This window comes from Triturus cristatus, chromosome 2_2 (assembly GCF_964204655.1).
Source record: "Triturus cristatus chromosome 2_2, aTriCri1.1, whole genome shotgun sequence".
Taxonomy (NCBI): Eukaryota; Metazoa; Chordata; class Amphibia; order Caudata; family Salamandridae; genus Triturus; species Triturus cristatus.
The window spans coordinates 1,044,506,736-1,044,523,622 of NC_140582.1; the positions used below are offsets into that span (position 1 = coordinate 1,044,506,736).

Sequence of the window (16,887 nt, forward strand, 5' to 3'; positions counted from 1 at the left end):
GAAGCAGTCCCGGCTGACAAATGTTACTTACGAGAATGAATAATGCCTGTATTTGATTCTCTTTCAGATCATTCTCCGGACTGTTGCTGCAGGATGTGTCGGCGTTGGACTCCTTTTGGGCTGGTACGACGAGAGAGGAGGGATCCCATCAACCCGGGCTGAGTTGAGAACCCGAGTGTCGCGTTCCTTCGCTGCGTGGGATTCGTCGCCGAACTTTTGGATTACATTGGCCAAGCAAGTGACTAAAGCCCCTCATTTCTGCTTGACACCGATGAGATCGGTGACGGATATTCTGGCAACTTGTTTAGTTGCTGTCCCTGCTTCATTGGAGACTTTGACTCATATTTTTAATATATCAAATGCTCGCCCCAATGTTCTTCTGGGCGATTTCGCTGCCCATGAGTATTGCCCCTTGTGTACTGTACTGTCAGACCCGATACCGCCCATCCAGTCCCAAATAGTTACCTATAATATCACACAGGGTGATTTATGTTTTTTCCTTTCTTGTGATCCTAGTGCGATTTCTGAATGTATGCGTTTAAAATTGAAAGGTGCCACTTCATTCACCGCTCATGAACGAACTTTGTGCCTTCAAAGGACACCGAAAACATGTACTTCTGTTCAGAATAACATGACTTGCAAGAGTATGGTAGTTACCCCCAGTCACTATCGCACGATGTTACTACCTGCCGGATGGCTTTTCTCATGTGGTAATACTTCCTGGCCATATATCCCCGCAAATATTTCTGGAGGCCCTTGTGCCATTACTAGACTGAGCTTGCTCATGTTTTCCTCACATCCGAATGCCAACTCTCGTGTGATTCGAGATACAGTGAGGTTACAGGAGGATTGTGACTCATCTTTGCATTTATATTCCAAGTCTGAATACCTTAGCCTGGCTATTTCAATTGTTGGTGTTCCTGCTTTGGCAGTTTATAATGCCAAATCTATTGGGAAAATGGCCTGCTGGATGGTAAAATCCATCAATCATACTTCCACAGTCCTGTCTGACATGCTATTAGACGCCCAGGGTGAACGTAGGGCTATCTTGCAAAATCGAGCGGCCATTGATTATCTTTTGCTCAAACATGGACACGATTGTTCTGATTTTGAGGGTCTTTGTTGTTTTAACTTGTCGGATCATACAAAATCCATTCAAGCTCACATTGATAGAAAACACATTGACCAGGGCTGGTTTGACTGGCTCTTTAATTGGTTACCTGATTTACATATGCTACGTCAAATATTAGGAGGTATTCTGATTACTATCGGCATTTTGATTTCTATCTGTTGCTTTATTCAGTGTATTCCTTCACTACTTCAATTCTGCACACCTGGTACTAGACATAGATCAGTTAGTCTTGTTTCATATTATTCTTCCACAGATATTAGTTCTGTTTAATGAATGTATAATAGACTGAAGTCAAGGGTGAAATGTTCTGCTCGATTTTCCCGGCCTTCTTGTGAGGAAAAGATGATTAAATGTGACTCCAGTCTCTTACCATTCAAGTCTAAGGGTTAGAGTAGTGAATGGAGCCTATTTACTAGGCACTTCGACATGATTCTGTGCTCTTCCCCATAGATCAGGGCTTGCACAGATAGCCTAGGGGATAGATTCGTTAGTATTAGGGATAACCTGTCCTGTAGTGAGGGTATTTCACGGAGCTGTGCTGAATTCAGGCCTGGTAGGCCTCAAACGGGAGAGACTCCATCTTTCTTTCTGCTCCGGCAGCTTGGGATGCTTCTAGGTCAAACGTAATGTTTTAGTTATGAGGTGTTATTCGCTTGGAGAGATCCGGTTCAGGCCGGCCCTTATCGAAGAATTGTATTTTTCTTCATGCCGAAGACACTACATCAGGCCGGCCGGCTGGGAACGTGTCCTTGGTACGGGGAGGTACAAGAATTTGGTGGGCGGCAGGTTACAGGCCGGAATTTTCCATGAGGAAACGCACCTCTATATTAGTGAAAGTCTGAGGCAGTTACATGTTCAGTCCATAGGCGGCATCTAGCCGTTAGCAGTAAAGCTACTACTTAATCCAGGGAAGACAGACGCCATCTTGAAGGCGGAGAAGAACCGAGAGACAGATGCTTTCCTAGCAGAATAGCCAGAGAGGAGAGAGTAGCCGATAAGGAAGAGGTTCCAGTGACTCGGAGAAGGGTGATTCCAGGCGAGCCGAGGCACAGACGAGAAGGGAACCTAGATGACCACTGAGTGCAGGCTACATACTACTAAGGTGATGTCGACCCTTTCTTATTAGAGTGTACAACTTAATCTTTCACTTTTCTTTGCAGGTTATGTGTTATATCGTAATGTTATGTGATTGTGTATGTAATGAGTAATAAAGTATCCAGTTTGTAGTGAACCAACATGTGCTGCGTGTTCTTGTATGAGAGGGTAGCCTATTCTTCTAGTCAGCTGCGGCTACATGAACAGATGTTAACCCTGATCAGGTAAGTGGTAACTGAATAAGGGAAAGAGAAGCCCCTCGAACCTGAGAACAGGCTATGCATGAACTGGCAATCCTTGTGTGATCTGATGAATAGTGAGACTGATTCCCTTTTTGTATGTTATGGTGATCATAGGATGAACTGTCGTATGAGACTGCCGTCTAGGTAGAGAGGTCTGGATTCGTATAGGATCGCGAGGCCGCCACTTGTGAGACTGCCGTCTGGGCAGAGAGGTCTGGGTTCGTATGGGACCGCGAGGCCGCCACTTGTGATACTGTCGTATGGGCAGAGAGGTCTGGATTCGTAGGGGATCGCGAGGCCGCCGATTGTGCTGAGACTGCCGTCTGGGTAGAGAGGTCTGGGTTCGTATGGGACCGCGAGGCCGCCACTTGTGATACTGTCGTATGGGCAGAGAGGTCTGGATCCGTATGGGATCGCGAGGCCACCGATTGTGCTGAGACTGCCGTCTGGGTAGAGAGGTCTGGGTTCGTATGGGACCGCGAGGCCGCCACTTGTGATACTGTCGTATGGGCAGAGAGGTCTGGATCCGTATGGGATCGCGAGGCCGCCGATTGTGCTGAGACTGCCGTCTGGGTAGAGAGGTCTGGGTTCGTATGGGACCGCGAGGCCACCACTTGTGATACTGTCGTATGGGCAGAGAGGTCTGGATCCGTATGGGATCGCGAGGCCGCCGATTGTAAGAGGTCTTGGTATGCATAGTAGGAATCCCCTGTCCTTAGGTGATAGATATATGTGGTTGCAGGATTGTAAATAGGTTCTAGGGAGGGGGTAACGTTCTGGCTGGGTTAGTGAGGCTCTGATGAGCGGGTTCTATCTGATCCGAAAACCCAAGCAGAACACCGCCCCTTACCCAGAAGAGCCTAACAAGGTTTCAGTTACTATCAACAATGACTCAAAATGCACAACAGCCATGGAGAGGATCTGAAAGAAAATTGAGAAAGTCTGACACTTCAAGAGCAGAGCTTACACAAATCTGACTTCTGAGAGTCTAGCGCCGCTGAATCCTCCACCATCGGAATGCTAGAAGACTGTTTTGCCAGCTCAAGTCCCCAGTCCGAGGTTGTCAATCGTCTCACCATCACACAGCTCTGGGATGCACCCAAGGCACCCTTACCACAGAAGATGACACCAGGAAGGCCAGTTCCAAATGACCAGCAACTAACTGCACCAACAAAGCCACCAGAAACAGAATAAGATGCAGATGTCAGCAAAGAAAAAATTGTAATATTAGTGTAGCTAGACACTGACGCTGTACTAACACTTGGTCAAAAACAGATACTTCCAGAAAAATCACAAAGGTGGATATGCATCCTATTCTGTATCCGGGAATGTCCCATTTGGATGGTGGCAAAAAAGGAAGGTCAATTTGGCCAGTTAGTACCAGCGAACAAACATGGCACAGAGAGAAGGCCCCGCAGGAAGGGCACTGGTACAGCTCCACATATCTCAGTATGTGATCGAGGAACAATTCAAATGGTCGATCGCAAGGGTTTCCATCCATTGCTTCTTATAGGCATGGAAAATTGATTCAGGTCACAAGATAATGACCCGAGTTTTGAAGTGCCTTCAAGGACTCTATTTATTTACTACAGTCTATCAACATGTCAGAACTTAATTCTTAGGAACGTAAACAGAGATTTCTTGTGCTCCCTGTGACCTACACTCTAGGATGGGGATGGTTATCAAAATTAATTTGGGGAAATTATCACATCTTGAAAAATAGGGAAAAATCTGATAGTTCTCAGATATAGGACGTTTTGTCAGTTGTGATATTTCTTATACTTTCTAACTATAGAGGAAATTCAACAGAAATCACGCCCTTCCTAGTGTGATAGGACAATGCTAGGACCACACTTGTCTACGAAAGAAGGCAAATACCCCCAGAATGTCCGTCGTACATTGATACCTCAGAAAATGTCTGCTATATTAAGGACAACAACAGACACACCTCTTTCTTAACTTACATCTTAAGAGCTGGATTTGTGTGCCTCCTTTCTTGTGTAGGTAGCCGGATATTGTGACTCCCCCAGGCATGGTTAGTAGGTTCTGCGCTCCAATGGCCTTCATGGGAATGGGCCAGGAGAGTTCTACGGCCGCCATTAGTCTGCAAATAGAGGAGACAGACACATCTGTAAGGATCTTGATGAACAGAACACATTCTCTGGTGATGCTCAGAAGGAAAATTATTTGAACCAATAAAATAAGTTACGTGAACTGTCTGCACCACAAGGAAGCAGGTCATCAGAGATTCCAGACACAAAGTGTTTGTACTAAGCATAAAGGACACGTCCAAAAAGTCCCTGTTTATTTTTGTTCACAGAATTCGGGAATCATAGGCTACTTCCATGGTCTCACTTTTTCCCCTTGCTGCAGTCCCACTAAGCTCTTCAATGCCGTCACAGAGATACTGTTCTCTACAACCCAATGATATATGGTGATTAGGCCGGCCACCAGACTTAACAGTATGAGAGGGGCTCACTGTTTAGGATGACACTTCTACTGCATGCAAGGGCATAGCTAGTGATGGTGGTTCCCAGTCTGCAGCACTCATTGATTTCTCGTTTCCCTGTTTGAAAAGCCATGGGCCTGATGGAGGGACGTAATCGTTGTGAGAGTAAAGACAGTACTGGAGAACGAGGAATCTAAAATGTCACAGTGGGCAAAGCTATGGGCAGACTAGATGGCCCTGTTAGTCTTCATCTTCCAGAATGACAGTGCTAATGAGAAGGGTACTAAAATAATAACGTGCAGACTTCTAGATAGGTAACAGTGAATCACAGATGTTTTTAATTGAGGGGTTCTGAGTAGCATCAAATAGACAAGAGAGAAACTAGGACATGTCTGGTATGGAAATGCAACATGATGTCCTAATTAGTTAAGATGTTTTGGAAGGGGCACCTCGACTGTGGCACATGCAGGTCATGGCAGAACAGCAACTGGTTAACCCTCAGCTCCTGGGCGATGTTCCGCAACCAATCTCTGCTAAGACATTGGCTTCTTAAAATACCACACCGCATCATAGCAATTCTGAACATAGCTAGGTTAATTCAATGAAAGCATCTTAGATTTCTAGTGGCAATTACAAACCACTTAGCCAGCAATCTTTTAGGTTGTCATTAGAGCGGCTTGAAAACTGCGTTGGACCCCTAATAAAATCCCATGTAAGATTAACAAGCTTTCTACAACCGTAATATGTCAGGTTGTATTATACTACCATGGCGTTTTGTGTTAACAGCATGCCTCGTCTTAAGCGAGCTTACAAAACTCAGAGCTAACTGATACAATCTGCTATAACAACCTAATTCTACAAACAACAGTAATTATGGGGAAAAACATAAGAAAACACTTACAGAACATCAGTCGAGGGACATTATGGTTGTGATCCAATGCCTAACAAACACTGCCAATGGTAATCTGTGACGTTTCTATAGTGCATGCACAGAGATAAACATCCATGCACCCACTGACCATGCAGAACGTGCAACACACGTGCGGATATCCGTGCACACTTAGACCAACACCCTCACAAACAAAGTAACTGTAAGAAAAACCTCAATGGAGGTATGGAGGGGGCAGGTAAGCATCGTCATTTGACAGTCTGTAGCTGTCACCCTTCTAAGTCCTTACTCTCTTGAGGGTCTCTCTCCCATCCCGGGGGAATCACTGAGTTATGGGTGGCAAGCCTGAGCATACCCTGAGGATAATTAAGGGATTAACAACAGATCTGAGCTTGTCCTGAGGATCACTAAGGAAAGAGACATATCTGACCAGGTCCTCAGGATCACATGATGAGTGACTGATCTGAGCATGCGCTGAGGTTCTGTAAAGGATGGGTGACGAATCTAGGCATGTGCTGCGTATCACTGCATGATGTGTGACATATCTGTACTTATTCTGATAAGCTCTCATCTGACATTCATCCCTTAGTGATCAACATGAGGCTCACTAAGTGATGGATCTGAGTTTGTCCTGAGGTTCACTAACGGATGAGTGATGGTTCAGAGCTTGTCCTGAGGCTCACTAATGGATGAGTGATGGATCTGAGCAGGCCTTAGCGGATCTGAGCATGTCCTGAGGATCACTACAGGATGGGTGATGGATCTGAGCATGTCCTGAGGATCACTACAGGATGGGTGATGGATCGGAGCTTGTCCGGAGGATCACTAAGGGATTAGTGACAGATCTGAGCATGTCCCAAGGATCACTACGGGATGGGTTTCCAGATCTGAGCATGTCCCAAGGATCACTACAGGATGGGTGATGGATCTGAGCATGTCCCAAGGATCACTACGGGATGGGTGATGGATCTGAGCATGCCCCGAGTATCACTAAGGGATTAGTGACAGATTTGTGTATGTCCCGAGGATCACTACGGGATTGGTGCCGGATCTGAGCATGCCCTGAAGATCACTACGGGAGTAGTGACAGATCTGAGCATGTCCCAAGATTCACTACAGGATGGGTGCCAGATCTGAGCATGTCCCAAGGATCACAACGGGATGGGTGCCGGATCTGAGAATGGCCTGAGGATCACTAAGGGAGTAGTGACAGATCTGAGCATTCCCCGAGGTTCACTACGGGATGGGTGATGGATCTGGGCATACCCTGAGGATCACTAAGGGGTTAGTGACAGAACTGAGCATGTCCCAAGGATCACTACTGGATGGGTGCCAGGTCGGAGGATGCCCTGAGGATCACTAAGGGATTAGTGACAGATCTGAGCATGTCCCAAGATTCACTGCGAGATGGGTGCCCGATCTGAGCATGCCCCGAGGATCACTAAGGGATTAGTGACAGATCTGAGCATTTTCCGAGGATCACTACGGGATATGTGCCGGATCTGAGCATTCCCGGAGGATCACTACGGGATGGGTGCCGGATCTGAGCATTCCCCGACGATCACTACAGGATGGGTGATGGATCTGAGCTTGTTCGGAGGATCACTAAGGGACTAGTGACAGATCTGAGCATGTCCCAAGGATCACTATGGGATGGGTTTCCAGATCTGAGCATGTCCCAAGGAGCACTACAGGATGGGTGATGGATCTGAGCATGTCCCAAGGATCACTACGGGATGGGTGCCAGACCTGAGCATGCCCCTAGGATCACTAAGGGATTAGTGACAGATCTGAGCATGTCCCAAGGATCACTACTGGATGGGTGCCAGGTCTGGGGATGCTCTGAGGATCACTAAGGGATTAGTGACAGATCTGAACATGTCCCGGGGATCACTACGGGATGGGTGCCGGACCTGAGCATTCCCTGAGGATCACTACGGGATGGGTGCCGGATCTGAGCATGCCCTGAGGATCACTAAGGGAATAGTGACAGATCTGAGCATGCCCAGAGGTTCACTACGGGATGGGTGATGGATCTGAGCATGCCCCGAGGATCACTAAGGGGTTAGTGACAGAACTGAGCATACCATTAGGATCACTAAGGGATGATTGACGGATCTAAGCATGTCCAACAGTTCACTAAGAGATGGGAGGTGTACTTCATCAGTTACCAAGGATTACTGAGCAAATGGGCAGTAAATACGACAGTACTGCAGAATAAGTAGAAACATGTGAATTATTGTAAAAAGGATTTCATGATGAAACCTGGGTACGGTAATATTGAAAAGGCAAGGGAAAATCTTGAGACTATGTAGGGCCCATGTGTCATGAACAAAAAGGAAATTAGCAGACTGGATTAAAGAGGTTGTATTTACATTAAATAGTGCCTATATTTTTTCACCTGGGCACATCAGTATTGAGCATGCCAAGGTAAATCTTGTCACCCAGTACGGTCCATGCTCTGTAAAGGACGGGAACGCGCAGTCTAGATGTAGCTTGCAACCTTCATCTGCTGTCACATGCTACGTGTCTAGGATCATATTAAGAAAAATTCAATTTGCAATATACAAGTTTATCACGCGGAGTAATGGGCAGCACTGCTGTGCAGTTTGTAAGTGAGTCATTTAAGTATAGTAGTGTGGTTCGTACCACGCTTGTTTTTATTACCTCGGGTTCCATGGACCGGGTCACAAACACTATCTGGACCGTACTATTACATGTCCTCGCTATAGATAACGAAGTGCTTAGTGCCAACACCTCGCTCCCCTGTGTCATGTAACATGGGTTTCCACAGGTTTGTAGTGTGGCTAGAGACTTCGTACTGTCTTACCACACAGAGTGGCAAAAATGTAAGTGGGCAGCATTTCTACGTCACGTCCGGCATCAGTCTACAATGGATAAAGGTAAAGAGAGGTGACATGGAAGCTGTCCCGACGACCATAAGCGCTCCCACACTGCCTCTTGGTAACTTGTAGCAGAAAAATAAAAATGTAATAAATAACACAATGCCAAGAACCGGGGCACAGTCTGTTGTTAGAGATGTTCTCTAGATTAAACCTGGTAACATGAAAAAGTATTGCCATATTAACAAACTTTCTTTTTGGGCCACGAGTAAGGTCTGTTAGAACTGGCAATGAAACACCATAAAGGCAAACTGAAGGTTGCAACATCTAAGATATAGGAGTGTTACATTAAGAACCCAAGTTAAAAACTACCAGGGCCTACTCAATCATTCTTACTTCCAGGGTCGACAAAATTCAATACCACTTAAATCTTTCAAACTCTACAAACCTGACCGTATTCTCATAACTTTAGTTTTATGAAGCGCATACTCCCACACACTTAGCCGCGAGTCAACCTGGTCACTAGTAGGCGTTTATGAGCGCATAACACGACTGCACTGTTAGACCTCTGACAGACAGAGTAATCCTCTCTGGAATTCCAAGTGGTGACCTGCAAGTCACAGAAGACGTCAGCAGTGAGCGTTTAAGATACATCCAGACTACTCTTTTCAAAACGTGTCATTATTGTAATGATAGTTCATGACTTACTAGCATTTTTTTTTTTAAATGACAAACTTCTGCAGGCATAATACCAATTATTATAGTTTATTAATCTTCTAATGGCAGCTTTTTTGTACCTCAGGCTTAAGAACGCAATCGCAGGTTTCAACTTGCTCAAATTATCTGATGCAGGTTGAAGAAAAGAGAAATATCTGTGCACACCTGTGACCTTGGTTTTACATGTGATGGGACGTGTCCTTTTATTCTGTTCATGAATACAAATACTAGATCAGGCACAAGTAACTTTAAAAAGGAACGAATTATGTGGATGGTGTAGAGTGTTTAACAGCAACTTGGTTCTGAAGAGCGCTCGTGGTCATAGTTTTGCCCTTTCTAAGAGCTGTGCAGAATAGGTGTTACAATCCCAAATATATAGGTCACTGAATGCATTGACCTCGGAAGGCTACGGGCTTAGAGTTGGATTTCCGGAAACCAAAGGGGTGAGGTGCAGGTCATCACAGATTTCAGCAGAGAACAATTAGCCCAGTGCGCCATTTTGTTGGTGGCAGAAAAAGCGCCCCCGAAAAGGGAATAACAATACGTAGAGACACCCATTTCACTTGAAGCGCTCATGGCCACTGGTGTCCCGCGGGGTGCCAAGGGCACTAGTGCAACCAAGGAAAATGGGCCTCCATTCGCTGGTTTGGTAGTAAAATACAGCAATGGTTGGGGGCGCGTTGGATCCCTCAGAGCCACGGTGCCACTGCACCTGCTGCACTGTAGACAGCTAGGCTACAATACATGCCTTCTGTGTGACCCTTTAGTAAGAGAAAGAGCTGCTTCAAATGGAGTTAAATACATCTTTAAAGGAGACTGATAGAGAAAGCTTAGAAGAGAATGGAACTATATGCCCAGTGACGCAGCAGTGGAGGTGTTTCTGTCATACAAAGACATGCTAGACGACAGTTTTACTGGTTTCAGCGTCTTTGAAGGTGGACATGCACCATCAGCCAGCGTTAATGTTTCCTCTGTACAAAATTCATCCAAAGCAGTACTTTTTAGGTCTGGCTTTTGAGAATGCTTTAGCCTGGTGCACCAGACTATTGTTTTCCCAAACAAAATACATACATACAGGGACTTTTGGTCGGTGGGCATCCTTCACTTGTCTGTCAGTTGTGATTTCCACTTTGCTGCTGCCCACCACAATACACAGCACGGGGCAGAGGGCGAGCCCACTCCACCCATCCTCCCCCTTCACTTTGAATGACTACACAAAGCCCATGTACATTGTTCAAATGCGCCTACAAATAGATTCTTTCTCGTACACTGAAAGGTTGGTTGAAAGGGTGCTTCGTTTTCTGTAAATAACTTGAAATACTGTCTTTTGTTTTGGCTGCACTGTTTTTAAAAATGTTTTAGATAACATGCTGCCAGCGATTTGAGTTTGTGGTTGAGACTGTGGTTTGTTCTCATCTACGTCACAATAATGATAATAAAATGCATGGTTCAACTGAAAGGCGTGTTGTTTGAAATCATCACTAAACAGCTGCATCGATGAATGTTTTTTAAATGTAATATTTTATGGCAAGCACAAGCCAGCCACGTTTAGGTAATTGCACATTTTTACCTTTTTCTCCCTCTTTATAATAAGAAATAATGAAAAATCTATCACGCCAGCTGGTGAAGGCCAGGCCTACTGGCTTTGTGAATGCGTGTTTATAATGCGACAAGTGATGTGAGAGCGCTTTGAAATGAATTTCTTGTTACCATGTTCAGGTAAGTTCATTGTCAAGCTCCCAAGCAGCCCTTGCTTTCTACTAGGGTCAAACCAGTAAACCAGCAGACACCATATAGAAAACAGGGACCAGAGGCTAAGACCTTCCGCCCAACTGACCACAAAGTCCACAATAGCACTTTGCATCGCACAGCTCTTATTACTAGCATTAAGCTTTGGCATTTACATAGGCCACGCCAAACCTAACAAGCATTGGCATAGCCAATAGGTCTCGCCTTTGGGATGTTTTAAGTTTTTAGTTATGTTTTATATTATTGTATGTGCCTGGTGAGACGGGCAACCGCAGCATATTTGTGTGCATTGAGTGTGAACGTGCAGCCTCCATTGTGCCTGCAGAGCAGCTGGGGATGGGGGCCGAGGAAGGACTCCAAGAGCCACTTAAAAGCTCTTGACTGGAAGAAGGGGACGGTGTGTATAAGCAGAGGCCTCGCTACCTCTGCCTTGGCCGCCACTGTCAAAACACGATTCTGCTGCCTTCCTCCTTCTACAAGTCAACAGCAATGGGCCTAGCACAACAGCGAATGGGTTAAAAATATGAACGGCATCAGAAAAGCGCCACCGAGACAGTTGTAGAAGATGTACAACTGATAATTTGGCTATTGCAACTCAAGTTGTACGTTTTTATTTTTTCAAATTTATAATAATGCTGCCGTGTTGGACCGCAGTGCACGTCAGAGTGCTTTCAGACCCAGGGCACAAGATGGGGGAGAGAAAGAGTAATGGTGACGAGCATGGGGTGGAGGGGGTCCCCGAGTGGCCTGGAGTGGGTAAGAAGAAAAGGGGAGTGACATTTGGATTAGGGGGGGGCGGGGTGAGGATACAGAGCACAACAGATTGAGGTCAAGGGTCAGATAAATGCAGAACAGAGTAAGGGAGATCAGTATCGGTAGTGGGCAGACATTGATGACAGTGTTTCTGTGGGTCATCTGCACAACGCTATGGGACCGTCCTTCCACGCTCTAATGGCATTGACGGCCCGTGCCAGGCTGGGAGTGCTCAAGCACCGAGGCTCGGCTGCTGCATTGAGGCCTCAGAGGCTTATGGAACTCAAGCGGCTAAGGAGCAAGGAGCTCGCGCACAGGCATATTCATGTTATAGCTTTTTTCGGGTACTGGCACAAAACGAGAAGTAAACTACTCGCACATGATAGTTCCCAGTGAGGTCACTGTTGTGTAAGGCCATAACATAAGATAATGTATAACGAAACCAACAGAGAAACAGCATAACAAAGCATTGGCATGGCTGTGCATGTGCATGGCACGAGAGAGAAGCGGGGGTGAGTGAGCACGGCAGCGCGGCGAATGCGCTAATTAAAAACAGATGGCGCCCCTGCTCGTAACCGCAAGCCGTAGGCTGTGGGCGGATACATTTCCTGGGAAAGGTGGGACATGCACCCGCCTTTGCCCAATTGCATGCTGTCTTTTTAGAAAGACGCACGCAAAGCCCAATAGAAAAAATGCTAAGAACAAAAACACACGCACGAGCGTGTGAAAAGTCCAGAGTGATTCCAAGAGGTCGTTTTGTAGGCTCGACTTAAAAACTACTGTAATTCTTCATCTAGCTAAGTATTTATTTCTCCCTCCCTAGCGCCCCCAGTGCACCCACCCTAACCACACACATGACATCAAGCACTGTGCATGACAACGCTGGGGTTACCACTGAAGCTACAAACAATACACCTGTTGTGTGACCATTTGCATGTGAATGAAGGTGATGCGTGCATTCTCCCAGATAAAATTACTATTTTCAATATGTTTCACTTCAATGACACACGTGTTTATTACGTATGGATGCGATGCAGGAATATCTGTAACCTGACAATGCTGTTGCAGTTTTGCGGATGTAGTATCTCGGGCTGTGCTACTGGTGAGGTCATCTGTGACATCACATGTGAGCTCAAGAGTCTTCCATTCGGGAGTGAGGAGTTAGCTCACAATATTTGGGCAATTTCAGAAGATTTAAGTTGCGGTCTTAAACTGGAGATTTAAAGCAAAATCCTAGGCACACATAAAAGTAGTCAAGCAGTATGTAAGTTATTACAAGAACTCAAAACGTAGTAGGGTATTGGTTGTACTTCACGTTGTAGGCGCCGTGAGGTGAAACTCTGTATATTGAGGAGCTCCACAACCCGGAACACAGTGATCGGCCGGGAGGTGCTTTGGCGTACACGCCTCAGATCTTTTGACCTTACCGAAGATCTCCTCAATATACAGAGTTTCACCTCACGGCGCCTACAACGTGAAGTACAACCAATACCCCGGTTTCAGTCAATTCTTGTCCGTGACTCCAGGACTTCACACAAACGTGCCGGAAGCTTATCTTTCAACCGGCCTAGTGATATCCCTAGAGTCAGCCAAATCTGCTCAAGTGTTTAGCCCAGCCGGGTTGGAATTATCACCGGCTGAGCGACGACCAAGACTATTATCCTCCTTATACAGCCCTGAGGAAGTTGCAGAATTACTTTCCATATGAAACACGTGTCGGCTGGTTTCCCCCTTGTCGTTGGCTCTATGAAAAAGAAAATTAAAGACTGAACAATATTCATCAGAAAATGTACTTCAAAATTGTTTCTACTATGTTTTGAGTTCTTGTAATAACTTACGTACTGCTTGACTACTGTTATGTGTGCCTAGGGTTTTGCTTTAAATTGTATTTGTGAGGGATTTTCCCACACATAAAACTGAGGGGTTATAGGGCTTATCCCCTCACCTGGCTGCACCATACTTATACGTTTGTTATACACACACTTGTGTTAACTAGCAGAGCGCTTATCTCTCCATGGCCACTAAAAACCCTCCATTTGCGAGTTCATAAACTGGAGATTTGTTTATCTTTATTCTGAAACGTTAGTAGAAAACCATACATTTCCGTAACAAAAGTCTCGCCCATGACTTTCTGATACATCCGAAACCTTTAACTATACAACGTAAAGACACAATTTCATAGTGACACTTAAACACGCCCAGCATGCAGATAACTCGATGAAACTTATGAAACTTTAACGAACAAATATTTTTTCAGTCTAATCAACTTTTTAACGTAATCTCTAAAATTTCCAAACTCATCAATACACCCACCAACAATGACACTGCTGGTAACCCACACGGCAATGAGACACACAAAACTGGCACGGCGTATGTAGTGTGTTTACCCTAAATACGCCGTTGTTATGCTGCCACTCGCAGCAACGCCTGTAGTCTGTATTGAAGCGCTCCTATCCCTGTGAGGTGGGTGAATCCCTGGCGTGGACACAAAGATGTTCAAAACGTGCATGGCTTTGCCACTGGGGGTGTAACCCCATGCTTTGAATGGGCCGGTAGCCTCGAGCACGGAGTACCTGCACCCCTCTAACCTGCCAGGGAGAGCACCAGCACTTCTCAGAGGAGGGTCAGTTCTTTTAATTGGAGAGTACCCCCACTCTGCAGCAAACGGGCGGTCTGGGCTAGTGAGTAGCTGTGCTTTTATATTTATATTTCTAACACTGTATACATCCTGCACATCTAGACAGTGCCTGAAATAGAACAAGCATTGGCATAGCCAATAGGTCTCGCCTTTGGGACCTTATAAGTGTTTAGCCATGCAACAGTTGCATAACTAAATACTTATACGGTCCCATGCCAAGCGGCCGTGCAGCCGCAAAAGTGATCGCGATCAAACATCAAAGCGGCCGCGAAAGTGAAAGTAATCGCGGTCAAGCACGGCGCGTGCGCCCGCGCACATGCACTGTAGCTCTAGGCTGGCCTGGTAGCACTTTTTGGAGCCCTTTCAATAAGTCTCGCCAGACCAGCGCATGCGCTGGGTCAGGCGAGACCTAAAAATGGAAGTGCAGGTACCCCGTACCTCCTTGTTTCTGAGAAGTGCAGGCACTCTCCAATTAAAAGTATTATGTCACTCTTGAGAAGTGCTTGTACGCTCAGTCTCAAAATAAAAAATGTGCCGGTACTCCAAACCGGACAGGACCGGTCCAAGTGAAGCAGTGCATAAAGAGCTGCACAGGATCCACGTTGCTGCTTTCTGGTCAAACGCCTCCGTTTCAACTTCATTGCTGTTACACTATTGATTTCCAACCATCAGACCATAGGACAGGGAAGGAAAGACGAGACCGGTCCCCACCCTCGCTCAGAGCTGCAGTCACAAGAACCCGTCGCTCCTCTCCTGCCTTCCACCAGACATGCCCGATCCGGGTTACAATTTCAGGTCGATACGCTAGCGCCACTTCATGGCCATTTTTCCTCCTCTTACTACAATTTACAGGAAATATTTCGTTACCATTGAAAACAGGGCTTGGAGTCCATGAAGGCCGCGGTCCTGTGAAAGAAATGACCCAAAGCAGCGTGTCCTGGTCAGCATACGGGGTCCAGGCTGCCGCAGTATGGCTTTCCTTTCAGGCCATCTGTGCTCAGTGTCTCGGACGTCCGTTGTCAGGTAGCGCCATGAAGCCCTTCGGTATGCGAGCGCTCGATAGAGTGAATTTTGAGCCCTTGTGCAGCCTCGGCTCCACAGAAGCCCGGCATACCACAGCACGATGATCCTTCTCGGAGCTACAATTAAAGTTATTGGAGCTGAAAGCTGCGAACTGCAGGCAAACTTTGACCTTCAGCTCTCGTACAAGGCGGCTTTTATCCCCCGGCCTCATTAGACTCTCCGTTCGGGCCTCTGACGTCGGCAGCTCGGAGGCAGATTTGGGGTTTAAGCACATCGCAGAGACTCGCTAAGCAACTGCTTGGGCCTCGGCTACACTTCCATGGGTTCATCGAAACAAAGGACGCAGCGAGCTTTCCAGCATGCGTTCTCTCTCGTCCAAGCGCCCCTCGTCACCAGTCGATGCACGAGGCAAAGAAAACTGGGGACTAACAGCATCGACCCATGCATCCATCTATCTCCATAGTCTCGCGTAGATCCCTACTAGTGACCTGCACCTCATTTTGGAGTTTTTTTTAATTCTTTTTTTTTACCCTAAAAACTGCCAATATTTCTTCAAGAATTCCAACTGGGGCTGGAAACGTACGTGCCATGTTCTCATGAGTTAACTTTAAAAATTGTTTTCCGTGTGATATTATGGAAGGATGGTGGCGTGCTTTTTTTCTCTCCACAAAACAACTTAAAAGTAAATATTTTAAAGTAAATACCCACAAGCAGAAAAAACTGCAAGTGGGGTAGCAAATAAAGTATTAGCGATAATTACGGAAGTTCACGAGCGAAAAAAAACTTACCTTCATTCAGCAATATCGAGCTATTAAGATGAGAAATCAGAAATATGCTGTCTCTTCCTTTCTTAAGGTGGAGCAATAAGTCACATTAAGTGAGGTTTGTTTCATTTATTCTTTTTTATAATATATGTACAATTTATATTTATCTGCTATACCATTTCTCTGGAAATACTCCCATGTCCCTCCTCCAATTGCATTTTTAGCATCTTTTGTTATTTTTGTTTACACAATTGTGAGCTTGAAATATCTTCAATTTGTCTATTTGCCTTTGCTACTATTTTACGGCTGCTATAAAACTGCTAAGAAAATCGTTCTGACCCCAAATGAACCTTGTTCACACTGCACATAACTAGAAAAAAATAATCAAGAAACACAATCAGAAAAATAACATTGTCTTTTTCTCAAGCCGTGTTTCCAGTTTTGTTCTGCGTTCAAAAACACTTTGGGACAGGTTTTCCCGGGGTGGTGACTATTAACTAAGGATCACCAACAGTACACTTAAGCGCATAAGGTACAACATCGAGGGCAGCGGAGAAACATACAGATAACACCTCAAATGGAATGTTACCACC

The 16,887-nt window shown here is 45.8% G+C and overlaps 1 protein-coding gene across 6 annotated transcripts in view; it reads right to left on the minus strand.

The window, feature by feature from the left end:
* SH3BP2 (SH3 domain binding protein 2) overlaps window positions 1-16,887 on the minus strand; it is a 300,470-nt gene that overhangs the window by 104,278 nt on the left and 179,305 nt on the right. For all 6 annotated transcript variants that reach the window (XM_085642526.1, XM_085642525.1, XM_085642528.1 and 3 more), the window contains one exon: window positions 4,434-4,573. In XM_085642526.1, coding sequence (XP_085498652.1) covers window positions 4,434-4,569 — 136 coding nt within the window. In that variant the 5' untranslated portion in view covers window positions 4,570-4,573. The remainder of the gene's footprint in view (window positions 1-4,433; window positions 4,574-16,887) is intronic.